Raw genomic sequence first — 15,264 nt, forward strand, 5'->3', positions numbered from 1 at the left:
AGCAGTCTGTTCGTCTTTTTTCCTTTTTTTTTTTGTTGTGTGTCGGTGTTGGGATGGGTTTTTTTGGGTTTTTTTTTTGGTTGTGTATGTGTGGGGGGTGGTGGTGTGGGTGGGGGGGTGGTGGTGTGGGTGGGGGAAACCTTTCTCTTTTAGGTCTTTTCCTCACGGCGCGGGGTGCGGCTCGGCCGCTGGACTTAACATCGCCCGGGGCGGCTTGGCCGCAGAACTTAACAGTGCCCGGTGCGGCTTGGCCGCGGGGCCTTCCATCGCCCGGTGCGGCTCGGCCGCGGGGCCTAACATCGCTGGTGCGGCTCGGCCGCTGGACTTAACAGTGCCCGGTGCGGCTCGGCCGCGGGGCCTAACATCGCTGGTGCGGCTCGGCCGCTGGACTTAACAGTGCCCGGGCCGCGGGGCCTAACATCGCCCGGCGCGGCTCGACCGCGGAACTTTTCATCGCTGGTGCGGCTCGGCCGCTGGACTTAACATCGCCCGGTGCGGCTTGGCCGCTGGACTTAACATCGCCCGGTGCGGCTCGGCCGCGGGACTTAGCAGCGCACGGCTCGGTCGCGGGGCCTTCCATCGCCCGGTTCGGCCGCGAGACGTCTCAGCGCCCGGTGCGACTCGGCCGCGGGGACTTCCATCCCCTTGCGGGGACTGTGCGGGTCGGTCGGGGACGAGCTGTCTGTCCGTGGGCGTGGGGAAGAGAGTGGAAGTTTTGTTGCCTCCATCACAGTGAGGGGGTGTTTGGAGACACTGTGATGGACGTTTGTGTTGGGGTCATGTGTCTTGTGTTCTTTTTTGTGTGTGACTGCTATGTAGTTTCGTTCGGTACCTTGGTACCGAATGACAAATAAAGCTCTGTTGAACTGTTGAACTGTTGAAATAAAAAGTCTGGGGAATTTCATCAATCCAACTCACCAATGACATTCCCTTTTGGCTCTTCTAATCGCCCGCTTGAGTTTTCTTTCTTTCTCACTTTATATTTCTCATAAGGCCTATCTGATGCCACCTTCTTAAACCTGACATGACAATAGACAATAGACAATAGGTGCAGGAGTAGGCCATTCAGCCCTTCGAGCCAGCACCGCCATTCAATGCGATCATGGCTGATCACTCTCAATCAGTACCCCGTTCCTGCCTTCTCCCCATACCCCCTCACTCCGCTATCCTTAAGAGCTCTATCCAGTTCTCTCTTGAAAGCATCCAACGAACTGGCCTCCACTGCCTTCTGAGGCAGAGAATTCCACTCCTTCACCACTCTCTGACTGAAAAAGTTCTTCCTCATCTCCGTTCTAAATGGCCTACCCCTTATTCTTAAACTGTGGCCCCTTGTTCTGGACTTCCCCAACATTGGGAACATGTTATCTGCCTCTAATGTGTCCAATCCCCTAATTATCTTATATGTTTCAATAAGATCCCCCCTCATCCTTCTAAATTCCAGTGTATACAAGCCCAATCGCTCCAGCCTTTCAACATACGACAATCCCGACATTCCGGGAATTAACCTAGTGAACCTACGCTGCACGCCCTCCATAGCAAGAATATCCTTCCTCAAATTTGGAGACCAAAACTGCACACAGTACTCCAGGTGCGGTCTCACCAGGGCCCGGTACAACTGTAGAAGGACCTCTTTGCTCCTATACTCAACTCCTCTTGTTACGAAGGCCAACATTCCATTGGCTTTCTTCACTGCCTGCTGTACCTGCATGCTTCCTTTCATTGACTGATGCACTAGGACACCCAGATCTCGTTGAACTCCCCCTCCTCCTAACTTGACACCATTCAGATAATAATCTGCCTTTCTATTCTTACTTCCAAAGTGAATAACCTCACACTTATCTACATTAAACTGCATCTGCCATGTATCCGCCCACTCACACAACCTGTCCAAGTCACCCTGCAGCCTTATTGCATCTTCCTCACAATTCACACTACCCCCCAACTTAGTATCATCTGCAAATTTGCTAATGGTACTTTTAATCCCTTCGTCTAAGTCATTAATGTATATCGTAAATAGCTGGGGTCCCAGCACCGAACCTTGCGGTACCCCACTGGTCACTGCCTGCCATTCCGAAAGGGACCCATTTATCCCCACTCTTCGCTTTCTGTCTGTCAACCAATTTTCTATCCATGTCAGTACCCTACCCCCAATACCATGTGCCCTAATTTTGCCCACTAATCTCCTATGTGGGACCTTGTCGAAGGCTTTCTGAAAGTCGAGGTACACCACATCCACTGACTCTCCCATATGCTTCATTTTTCTTCCTGACCAAGTCTACAACCTCCTTGGCCATCCACAGCTCCCTTACCTTGCCGTCCTTATCCCTCCTCCTCACTGGGAACATGTTGATCCTGCATTTTAATCAGCTGGCCTTTAAAAAGCTTCCCCATGTCATCTGTGGACTTACCCAGTAATAACTGGTCCCAATCTACCCTCCTTACCTCCTACATAATAACATTGTCAAGTCAAGTCAAGTCAATTTTATTTGTATAGCACATTTAAAAACAACCCACGTTGACCAAAGTGCTGCATATCTGATTAATCTGCCTTGCCTCAATCAAGTACCTTTCCTCAATATCCAGACCTGCCCCTATTCAAAATAATCTTAAAACTTATGTTGTGTTAATTATCTCCAAAATGCTCTTCCACTGATACACAAATCACCTGACACAGCTGGTTTCCCAAAACAAGGTCCAATATCAACCCTCCTCGAGTTGGACTAACCACATGCTGTGCAAGGAAACCTTCTTGGATACGCCTAACAAATTCTGCCCCATCTAATCCTCTTGTCCCGTCAATATTGAAGAAATTAAAGTCACCCACTACTCCATTCTGTGGTTCTTGCATCCTTCCGTAATCTGTCTACATATCGAATCATCTATCTCCCGCTGGTTATGGGATGGCCTATAATATAATCCCATTACAGCAAATTCTCACTTCTTATTGTTGAGCTCAACCTATCATGCCTCAGTAGACGTACCCTCCAGTATGTCCTCTGAGTACTGCCATGATATTCTCCCCGATTAACAAAGCAACTCCTCCCCTCTTTTGCTTCCCTTTCTCTCGTCTGAAACATCAAAACCCAGGCTACCAGTCGTGTCCTTCTCACCAGGTTTCTGTAATGGCCACAATATCATAATTCCAAGCACTGATCCAGGCTCTAAGCTCATCAGTTTTACCCGCAATACTTGCATTGAAGTAAACACACTTCAGCTCTTCATTATACCCATATTCATGAACCTTTCCCTGCCTGTCCTTCCTTTAAGATTTACTTTCAATGACGTCCACTTAAGATTTACTTTCAATGACGTCCACTTTCTCATCATCCCTTCCATTTGCTGACCTGCTGCTCTGGTTCCCACTCACCTGCCATTCTAGTTTAAACCCTCCCGAATAGCACTAACAAACCTCTCTGCAAGGATGCAAGAGCCCCTCCTGTTGAGGTGCTAGCCATCCCTCTTGTACAGGTCACCTCTGCCCCAGAGATCCCAATGGTCCAAAAATCTGAATTCCTGTCCCCTGAATGAACTCACATTCATCTGCCCTATTTTCCAGTCCCTACCCTCACTAGCATGTGGCACAGGCAGTTATCCAAAGATTATACCCTCAAGGTCCTGTATCTTAACTTTTTGCCTTGTATTCATTTTGCAGGATATCATCTCTTTCCCTACCTTTGTCATTTGATGTTTCAGACTGAGATGAGGTGGTGCCTCCCAGCTTTGGCAGTGGAGGTTTGCTACTGCCTGTGTGAAGTTTGTACATTCTCCCTGTGACTTGTTGAAAGTTAATTGGCCAGTATAAATTGCACCTAGTGTGTAAGTGAATGATAAAATCTGGGGGGAGTTGATGGAATGCAAGGAGAATAACATGGATTAGTAGGATTCATTGTAGGATTAACCTCTAGATGGATGCTTGATGGTTGGCGTGGAAAGGGTTGTTTCCATGCTATATCTTTATGACTCGAATTTTTGGATTATCTCACCTGGCAAATTGATTGTCTGATCACCTAGGAAGAGACGTCGAGCAATGCTTCTTCTGTACCAGGCTCTTGGAAAGGCTAGAATTTCACTAAGTCTACGCATATCATACTTGAAGGAAGCGGATCCTATGTCGCAGACAGCTGAAGGGAAAAATGTGGAGTTAAGACACAGTACGAACAATTACCTCATTAAATTTGTTAAAAGGATAGAGGAAGAAAAATATTATACCAGAGATATTAATTAAAGTAGTTTCCATCTTGCTGTTAATTTTGATTGGTGTTTGGTTGTCAAACAATGAACTCCCTCCTGATCGTCTCATCCTGGATAAGCTAACTTTCACAAATTCTAGGTTAATACTGAGAGAATCCTTACGGCCTGTGACAGAGCTGGCTTCCTCATCCACAGTACCTGCAGTATGAAAAGATGATCAGGAATACATTTATTTATTTTCATGTTATCTTGTTATCATGTTATTCAGGAAGTGGAATGAAAACCCAAAAGTTCAAGTTTGAAAATGTATTTGTCGATTTTCATTCCTTCTTTACAAACTTGACAGAATTATTTGGCCATTATCTGAAGTTACCATGTTAACGACTATAAATAAGAATTCCAGCAATACATCATAGGGTTCAAATATATGCTAACTTATTATATGATAACCTAATGAGAAAAAAAATCCTATAGTTTTCTTTGGATACCACAACACAACCTCTTCTGTTATATGAAGAAATAGCAGAGAAACGTTTGTGAAATGCTTACGCTGATATATACAAGCTTATATAAGCACAACTATGTATTATTTTATTAAGAATCTAAATTAACTATCTTTCTAAAAGTTTTAAATAACCATACAGAAGATTTTTATAAAGGTTTTGGGTTTAAATTTGAATAAATATGCCAAAAATAGTATCATTCAACAGAACATTTTACAGAAGCATTAAAAATAACACGTATAAAAACAACAGAAATGTTGATGTGCCCTATTTACCAGATGCACTTGTTCCAGGAGTCAGGCCAGTAACTGTTGTTTTCTGCTTCCCAGTTCCATATGGATGAAAAACGTACAGAGAGAAATCTGACATACAAGCTGTAAAGCTCAGCCCTGATGCAGTGGTGCTGGAGTAAGAAAGATCAGATTGACTACTGCTGTGTCGGCTTCTTCCAAGTGGGCTTCCAAATCCAGAAGATGTACCTTCAAAGAGATGTTCGTTGATGAAGAGATTGACCAGATCATAAACATACATAAAGATCATAAACATACATATGTCATACATCTAGACAGCACTAAATATAATTTTATAATGATAGATTCATTCTGAAGATTATCTTTAAAAGGTTTGGATTCATTTAAAATCTTTAAATGAAGGTCATTTCCTCTAATCATTTAAAATGTTAAAATGATTAGTCTATTTTTTTGCATGGGTTTTAGTGTTCAGTGGCGAAGTGGTGGGACATGTGTTAATTTTGAAGGGAAAGGTATCCACAAAGAGCCAGCAGTCCCTGTAACATGGATTTAATCTCTTTCAACGTAGAGTAGAATACATTTCCCAACATTTAGAGTATTGTGTTCAGTTCTGGATACCATGTTATAGGTAAGATGGTGTCAAACTGGAAAGGGTGCAGTGAAAATTTACAAGGGTGTTGCCAGGACCTGAGAGGACTCTAGGACTATGCTAGGACTCTATTCCTTGGAGCACAGGATGATGAGGGGTGATCTTATAGAGACATACAAAATCATGACAGAAATTGATCGGGTATACGCACAGAGTCTCTTGCCCAGAGTAGGGGACATGGGTTTAGTGAGGGGGGGGGAAAGATTTACTTGGAACCCGAGGGGTAACATTTTCACACAGAGGCCGTACTATTGCGTTTAAGAAACATTTGGACAGGTTCATGGATAGGGCAGGTTTAGAGGGATATGGGCCAAACGAAGACAGGTGGGACTAGGGCAGATGGGATACGTTGGTCGGTGTGGGCAAGTTGGGCTGAAGGGCCTGTTTCCATGCTGATGGACTCTATGAGTCTATAACATAAGATGCAGTCAGACATTACCTCATAGGATTGTAAAAACAAAGAACTGCAGATATTGGTTGTCTTTGGAAAGACATAAATTGCAAGAGTAATTCAGCGGGGCAGGCAACATCCCTGGAGAATATGAATAGGTGGCTTTTTAGGTTTAGACTCTTCTCCAGTCTGAAGAAGGGTCCCGCACCGAAATGTCACCTATCCATGTTTTGCTGGGTTGCTATCTGACCCGCTGAGTTACTCCAGCATTTTGTGTCTTACCTCAAAGGCTTATTTAGCATGCGGTAGCCAACACTGGCAAAGCAGCCAATGATATTGAATATTTCTCAAATAGTAAACAGTGAAGGTGGCGGTGTTGGATTTCTTGAAGAACATCAAGCTGGATAAGTCTCCAGGGCTGGAAGAGATCTATTCCAGGTTATTGAGAGAGGCAAGTGTAAAGATTGCTGGGGATCTGACAAAGATCCTCTCTCATCACAGGTAAGGTCAATAAACAATAGGTGCAGGAGTAGACCTTTCGAGCCAGCACCACCATTCAATGTGATCATGGCTGATCATTCGCAATCAGTACCCCGTTCCTGCCTTCTCCCCATACCCCCTGACTCCGCTATCCTTAAGAGCTCTATCTAGCTCTCTCTTGAAAGCATCCAGAGAATTGGCCTCCACTGCCTTCTGAGGCAGAGAATTCCACATATTTACAACTCTCTGACTGAAAAAGCTTTTCCTCATCTCCGTTCTAAATGGCCTACCCCTTTTTCTTAAACTGTGGCCCCTGGTTCTGGACTTCCCCCAACATTGGGACTGTTTCCTGCCTCTAGTGTGTCCAATCCCTTAATAATCTTATGTTTCAATAAGATCCCCTCTCATCCTTCTAAATTCCAGCATATACAAGCCTAGTCGCTCCAGTCTTTCAACATACGACAGTCCCGCCATTCCAGGAATTAACCTAGTGAACCTATGCTGCACGCCCTCAAAAGCAAGAATATCCTTCCTCAAATTTGGAGACCAAAACTGCACACAATACTCCAGGTGCGGTCTCACTAGGGCCCTGTACAACTGCAGAAAGACCTCTTTGCTCCTATACTCAACTCCTCCTTGTCATAAAGGCCAACATTCCATTAGCTTGCTTTACTGCCTGCTGTACCTGCATGCTAACTTTAAGTGACTGACGAACAAGGACACCTAGATCTGTTTGTACTTCCCCATTTCCTAACTTGACACCATTCAAATAATAGTCTGCCTTCCTGTTCTTTCCACCAAAGTGGATAACCTCACATTTATCCACATTAAACTGCATCTGTCATGCATCTTTGTTTCCTGTCTATCCATGTCAGCACCCTACCCCCAATACCATGTGCTCTAATCTTGCCCACTAATCTCCTATGCAGGACCTTATCAAAGGCTTTCTGAAAGTCCAGGTACACTACATCCACTGGCTCTCCCTTGTCCATTTTCCTAGTTACTTTGTCAAAAAAGTCCAGAAGATTAGGCAAGCATGATTTCCCTTTCGTAAATCCATGCTGACTCAGAACGATCCTGTTACCGCTATCCAAATGTTCTGCAATTTCGTCTTTTATAATTGACTCCAGCATCTTCCCCACCACTGATGTCAGGCTAACTGGTCTATAATTTCCCATTTTCTCTCTCTCTCCTTTCTTAAAAAGTGGGATAACACTGGAGGACTGGAGAATAACCAATGTTATTCTCTTGTTTAAAAAGGAAATAAGGGTAAGTCAAGAAATTGTAGGAGAGTGAGCCTCACATCAATAGCAGGGAAGCAAATGGAGAGGATTCTTAGTGATATGATTTACTTGCATTTTGAATAGAATAGACTAATTAGAGACAGTCAGCGTGGCTTGGTCTATGACAGGCATGTGTTGTAAGCTTAATTTAGTTTTTTTTTGAGGAGGTGATGGCGATTGATGAGGATGTCGTCTACATTAACTTTAGTAAGGCATTTGACAAGGTCCCTTTTGGTAAGCTGATCTAGATGATTGAAATAAATGGGACTTGGTAGTTTTGATTCAGAACTGGCTTAGCCATAGTAAACAGAGAGTAGTGATGGGAGGATGTCATTTTGGCTGTAGGTGTGTGACCTGTGCTGGAACCTCTGTTCTTTATTATAGAAATGAATTGGATGAAAGTACAGGTGGGTTGGTTAGTAAGATTTCAGGCGACACAAGGATTGTTGGAGTTGCAGAGAGTGAAGGTTTAATCCGGGGAAGTGTGAGGTGTTGTACTTTGGGAGATAAGATCAAAAATAAGGGGAAAGTATACAGTTAAGATCGTTAACCACATTAATATACAAAGGGATTTTGTCTCCAAGTCCATAGGTCCCCGAAAGTGGCAACACAAACAGATGGAGTGGCAAAGAAAGCATGTGGTATGCTTGCCTTCATCAGTCGGGGCATTGTGTATAAGAGTTAGGACATCATGTTGCTGTTTTATAAATGTTTGTTTAGACCAAATTTGGAGTATTGTGTGCAGTTCTGGTTGCTCTATTACAGGAAAGATGCGGATGCTTTGGAGAGGGTGCAGAAGAGGTTTATTAGGATGCTACCTGGATCGTAGGGAATTTGCTATAAGGAGTGAATGGACAAACGTATTGTTTTCTCTGGAGTGTCAGAGGCTGTTGGGAGATCTGACTTAAATGTACAAAATTATGAAAGTCCTACATAGAGTAGACAGTCAGAATAGTTTTTCCAGGGTAGTAATGTCAAATACTGCAAGGCACAGCTTTAAGGTTGGAGGAGAAAAGTTTAAAGGAGATGTGCACTGCATCTTTTATTTTACAGAGAGTGGTAGGTGCCTGGAATGTGCTGTCAGTGGTGGAGGGGAAGCAGATATGAGTGTGGTATTTAGAGGCTTTTTGATAGGCACAGAAAGATGTAGGAAATGGAGGGATATGGATGCTGAAAAGGCAGAAAGGATTAGTTTAATTTCACAACACATTCGGCACAGATATCGCATGACCAATGGCCTGTTCCTGTGCGAACTGTACTATATTGTATGATAACTTTATTCTAATGCTTTAAATATTTTTACAGAATAAAGATCATGAAATATATTATAACTAAATTTACTAAAAGTATATTACATTTTTAAAGTCAAATATGTTGTTTAATTGTAACTATGGTTTCCTACAATTAACAATTAAAATTTATATGACAAATTATAACTTTATAATTTATTACTTCTCAGTGAGAATAGTTTGTAATAACTCGAGATCTTGTAAATTCAGTGATTTGCACAGAATATGTTGGCTAAACCCATGTACACTGTGGAGGAGCAAGGTATCGCTGGCAATAATTTTAGATGCACATGCATATCCACTGTTATTTCATACTGCAAATTTAGTGCTATTAAATCAGTTGTAGTTAAAAATTAAGTAGTTCCATGCACTGTAAGTAATGCAATATCTTCTTCAGAAGTAAATAGTCTTTGTTTGCGATACTGTTGAATAGTTTTCCCATTGTGAGGAGTAAATGTTCTTGGGCGGTACGGTGGCGCAGCGGTAGAATTGCTGCCTTACAGTGCCAGAGACCTGGGTTTGATCTTGACTACGGGTGATGTCTGTTCGGAGTTTATATGTTCTCCCCATGACCTGTGGGTTTTCTCCGGGAGTCCAGACATACAGGTTTGTACGTTAATTGGCTTGGTAAAATTGTTCCTAGTGTGTGTAGGATAGTGTTAATGTGTGTGGATCGCTGGTCGGCGTGGACTCGGTGGGCTGTATGGGCCTGTTACCATACTGTATCTCTAAACTAAATTAAACTAGACTACATTACCCACATACCTGTTTTACTGGCAGCTTTTAACACAGTATGAGCAAGCAATGAAGTGGCACTAGCAGATACTTGAGTTCCATCGAATGCATGTGAGAAACCCAAGCTTTCCAGTTCACTTCTATTAGATGAGAACACCAAGTCCAGCGAAGGCAGCTTCAACATACATTCCACTCTTGATACAGGTAAACAGCTGAACTTGATCTGTGATGGCTACAGAATGCACATAGAAAGTTTTCAAAGGTTTGCAAATCAGTGCTAAAATGCATTGGATCCACTGTGCCATTACAAATCTTGTTAAGCTAAGCATACTGATTTCCCGGTAAAGTTCAGATAATGCTACTTTCAGTTAATTCAGAAATTGAAGTATATACTTGACATTAAATATACTATTGCAAAATTAATAATATTTTTGCAGAGGAAATAAAAAGCATGACTGAAGAGGTAAAACCTAATAACAAACTCCAAAAAACGATTAAATTCCTCATCTATATGATATATTACTAAAACTCATCTTGTTTATTTGTGTTTGTGCATATATTTGTTCTCAAAGTACAGCCAAAACGATACACGATAGCGCGACAATTTTGACATCACAATGGGACCTGCCCGAGTGACGGGAGTAGCGGCCAATTGGGGGGGGCATGATGGCCGCCGGGGGCAGGACCCGCCAGAGTGATGGGAGTGGCGGCCAATGAGGGGGAAGGTCGCTGCTGAGCCGTCTTGCTAAAACGTTAATAAGTGCACTTCCACCCGCACCCCCCCTCGCCGGGAGGACCGGCGCCCGTCCCGGCGTGCCCTGCACCTGACCTTCCTGCTGTGGTGCAGCATGGTGGCAGAGGGTCAAACAAGATAGCTGTGGCTGCTGAGCTGCCACTGCAGGAGAGGATTCCACCCAACAGGTCCACGGCTTGCGATGGTCAACGCGATGGCTGTTCGGGGCCGAGGTGAGTGGTTCCCACTTCCCTTTCATGTCCCCTTTGCCCGCCCACGGCTCCCGGGAGACACTCCCCGGCGGCCAAAGGATCCATGGATCGTTAGTTGGGGGTGGGTTTGACCCAACGAGGGTTGCCGCGCCGCAGGAGATTTGCACGGAGGGTTGGCAGGGCCGCAGGAGTTTTGGATCAGTTGGGGGAGGGTTGCCGGGCCCGCAGGAGAAATTAACACCCAACGGGGGTTGCCGCGCCCACAGGAGCACCCGCAGGAGAGATTTGGACCCAACGAGTCTACGCCCATCTAATCAATACAAAAAATTGCAAATACACGATATATTTGCTATTTGGCACCATACTGCAAGTCAAAGGTGTTATGTGACCACCTTTCTCTAATCTGTTGTGTCAGAAATAAAAGACATAGCAGACTTCAATTTGGAGCCATACGGCACAGAAACAGGCCCTTTGGCTCATCTTGTCCGTTCCGATCAAACTGCTCCATCTGCACTATTCCCAACTGCTGGTTTTTCACCCATATCCCACTAAATCTTTCCTGCCCTTGTTCCTGTCCAAATGTCTTTTAAATGTTGTGATGGTACCTGACTCAACTACCTCCTCAGAAAGTTCATTCCATATACCTACCACCGTCTGTGTGAAAAAGGTGCCCTTCAGATTCCTATTAAATCTTTCCTCTCACCTTAAATTTACACCCTCTTGCTCTTGATTCCTCTGAAGTCTGTGTATCTACTCTATCTATTTCCGTTATCATCTTATGCTCCTTTAGAAGATCACCCCTCATTCTCCTGGGCTCAAAGGAATAAAGTCCTAGCCCGCCCAACCACACCATGTAACCCAGGTCCTCAATTCCTGGCAATATGTTCGTAAATCTTCTCTGCATTGACCAAAATTGAAAACAATATTCCAAATATGGCCTCACCAACGTCTTGTGCAACTATAGCATAACATCCCAACTTCTATACTCAATACCCTGACTGATGAGGGCCAGAGGGCCGTAAGGATTCTTGATCACCCTATCCACATGTGATGCCACTTTCCTGGAAGTATGTACCTGCACTACAGCTCCACAACACTCCCCAGTGCCCTTCCATTCACAGTGAAGGTCCTGCCCTGGTTTGACCCCTCAAAATGCATTATCTCTATTAACCATTCCTCTGCCCACTTGCCCAGCTGATCAAGATCCTGCTGTAATCTGATAGCCATTTTCACTATCTGCAATACCACCCACTTTAGTGTCATCTGCAAAAGTACTAATCCAGCCTTGTACTTTCTCATCTAAATTGTTGATATAAACGACAAACAACAATGGGCCCAGCACCATTCCGAGGAACACCACTCGTCACAGGCCTTCAGTTTAAAAAACAACCTTCCACCATCATCCTCTGCTTCCTTCCATGAAGACAATTTTCTATCCCGTCTGAGGCTCTCCCTGGTACCCATGTGATCTACACTCCCAGAGCAACCTGCCATGCAGACCCTTATCGAAGTTCTTGCTGACATCGATATAGACAAAACCATGCTGCCTTTCACTAATTAGCTCCTTTCTATCGAAGTGTATATTTATCTTACCCCTCAGAATACTCTCCAGTAACTTGCCTACCACAGATGTTAGGCTTGCTTGACTCTAGTTCCCAGGCTTTTCCTTGCAGCCCTTTTTAAATAGAGGCACAACATTAGCCACCCTCCAGTCTTCCAGCACCTCACCCATGTCTAATAAGGATCCATATATCTCAGCCAGTGTGCTTGCAATTTCTTCTCCAGCTTCCCACAGTGTCCTCCAATATATCTGACCAGGCAGAATGAAATTTGAAACATTTCATTCAGTAGTATGATAAGTTAAAAATGAAGTCACGAGAATGCTTTACCAATGCTTTTATATGATCATAGGGAATTTTTATTTGGTTTGGAGGAAGTGGTTCTTAGAATGCCGGCAGAGGTGAGAAAATTAGCTTTGATGAGGTAGGAGAAACAGTGAATGGGTCAGCAGGTGCACACCAGTGATAGGGTGGAAAGTTTTAATTCATGTTAGAATATTTTTTAAAGTATTATTTCATAAATATGTACCGATAAACAAGCTTCTCATATTCTTGAATGTGGCAAAAACATTCAAACTCAGCTGACAAATGAATATCATTTTTGTCACACAACACACACATGCTGACCACTTTCCAACAGAGACATTACTCTGCTCCTCTTTCTATCCTTAACAGGATAAACATTTTGGATTAGGAATTGGCACTGACTAGAAACTCCCGCATTGTTTTGCTGCAATATGTGCATCATCTACAAGACATAATGCAGTAATTTGCTTTGTTGACCGTACCTATCAAACAAAACTCTGCCATCTGACTGGACAAGGTCAGCAAACATATTATGAACATCATATACTTCTTCAAGTTGCATATTACCCAAATGTTCAAAATACATTACTATTCTTTTATCATCACCATCAAGTCAAAATTCATTCACCATCAAGTCAAAAGTCGAGCATTCTATACCTAATAGCAATATGGGAGTTACTACATCATACAAACTCTCTTCCTTGTGCCCCATCTGGATTTGCACCTCCATTTCACTCCTTCCCCCTCTCGCCATCCTCTTCCACCTATATTCCTTCTCCAGGCTTCACAAGTTATACCTTTTCTATTCTTATCTCACACTTTTTATTTTTCTTGTCCAAATATCTGCCTAGCAAACTCCCCCCTCATCTATATGCACCTATCATTTGCCAGGCGTTGTCCTGCCCCCATGTCTTTTTCAGCTTACTCTCTGCCCCTCCCGCCCACCACCACAATCAATCTGAAGAAGCGTCCTAACCCGAAATATCCCCATCCATATTTACCATAGATGTTGCCCTGACCTGCTGAGTTACTCAAGCACTTTATGTCATCTTTTGTGTAATATAGTAACTGGTTTAAGGTGGCATAATCAAAGCCACTTTATCAAATACAATTAGGAACAGGAAATCCTGGTCTTTCCAATATCTATGCACAGGAAATATATATTCTTACCTGTACCCTTATATAAACCACAACATCTACTGGAAATGAGGAATAGGCCGATGTAGATGAGGACACTAGAGATATTGTTGATTCTTCCAAAGCATCTTGAACTTCAAACTGTCCCACATCTTCATCCTGGGAGCTGAGAGCTGTTAAGACAGAAATCAATATTTTTTATTTCAAAACTTACTCAGAACAATTTAATATATTAAATTGAAGATGCATCAGGTTATGAACTTAAAATATAGTCTGAGTATTTTTCCAAAATATTTAACGTAATATCAAAACTTTTGTTTGCATTATTTAAATTAGTGAAAAATTGTTTTAATAAAAAAAGGTTTTGTGTTATGCCTCAACATTCAAGTGTTACACCTTGAATATCATTTTCTTGATGGCAGAACTTCAGGTCCCAAAATAAACTTTTTTTCAATCTCTTACCTCGACGGAGATGCGATTTTTTTCCCGTATCATATCTCCGTCCCCACTGTGGCCTGACATCATGGAGTTGCCGGCCTTTCCTGGAGACCGACGGGCACTCCAAGCTGCAGGGGTCTGTAGGAGTCTGCGGGACAACATCGCGGAGTTTGCGATCCCTTTGCCAGGGATCAAAGTTCCAACCACGGGGCCTGTGGACTTTTAACATCATGAAGCCCGCGGTTGCTGGTAAGAAGAGAGGGAGCTCCATGCTGGAGCGAGAGTTTAAACCTCCACGACGCGGGAGTTTCGATCACCCCGACGGGGGCTTCGATCGTCGGCTGTGGGGGCTTTGGTCGCCCCGACTGCGGATGGTTTGACTGCCCCGACCACGGGAGAGCAAAGAGGAAGAGGATTTAACTTTATTGCCTTCCATCACAGTGAGAAATGTGGAATCCACTGTGATGGATGTTTATGTTAATTTTTATGTGGTTGTGTGTCTTGTTGCTTTTCACTTAGTGTGGCTGTATGGTAACTCAAATTTCACTGTACCTTAATTGGTACAAGTGACAATAAACTGATCTTGAAATATATTTTAATGGGCAGGTCTGGAAGGCATAAAATAAGTTGGTTCGTCATCAGTAGATTGTTAACTACGATTATCACATTTTGATCAATGGAAGACATTTTATTTTGAGATACCTGTGTAATTTCTTTCAATTGGAGTGATTGGAATTGTTTCCAGAGCTTTTTCTAGGAAGTCTAGCAGACAAGGACTAATGACCATTTCTTCAGGAAGAGATTGCAAAGCAACCCAAGCATAAAGTTTTGCTGTTTTCACACCTCCGCTCCCTTTCCCTTTGGCTGCAAGGAAAATATAATGATTTTGTTAACACGATGTGAAATATGATTTCTTTATATACATCATTAATATATATAATTTTCTAAAATTCTGGTAATAATAAAATAAATTGAAAGCCACTGGTATTATGCATATTGAATTTATATTCAAGATCCGCATTAATGTATTGTTCGCTACTGGATCAAAAGTCACTGGGATTTTTTTTCTATTAGCACTTTAAAATATTTTATTCTTTATACTGACTA

General features: G+C 43.0%; 1 protein-coding gene across 7 annotated transcripts in view; it reads right to left on the minus strand.

Moving 5' to 3' along the window:
• The window catches only part of kiaa1109 (KIAA1109 ortholog), a 292,965-nt gene that overhangs the window by 26,288 nt on the left and 251,413 nt on the right, over window positions 1-15,264 (minus strand). For all 7 annotated transcript variants that reach the window (XM_078405533.1, XM_078405525.1, XM_078405561.1 and 4 more), the window contains 6 exons: window positions 14,860-15,021; window positions 13,753-13,892; window positions 9,803-10,004; window positions 4,970-5,173; window positions 4,210-4,389; window positions 3,984-4,121 (listed from right to left, as the gene is read on the minus strand). In XM_078405533.1, the coding sequence (XP_078261659.1) occupies window positions 3,984-4,121; window positions 4,210-4,389; window positions 4,970-5,173; window positions 9,803-10,004; window positions 13,753-13,892; window positions 14,860-15,021 (1,026 nt within the window). The remainder of the gene's footprint in view (window positions 1-3,983; window positions 4,122-4,209; window positions 4,390-4,969; window positions 5,174-9,802; window positions 10,005-13,752; window positions 13,893-14,859; window positions 15,022-15,264) is intronic.

Source organism: Rhinoraja longicauda, chromosome 1 (genome assembly GCF_053455715.1).
Source record: "Rhinoraja longicauda isolate Sanriku21f chromosome 1, sRhiLon1.1, whole genome shotgun sequence".
NCBI classification, from domain to species: Eukaryota; Metazoa; Chordata; class Chondrichthyes; order Rajiformes; family Arhynchobatidae; genus Rhinoraja; species Rhinoraja longicauda.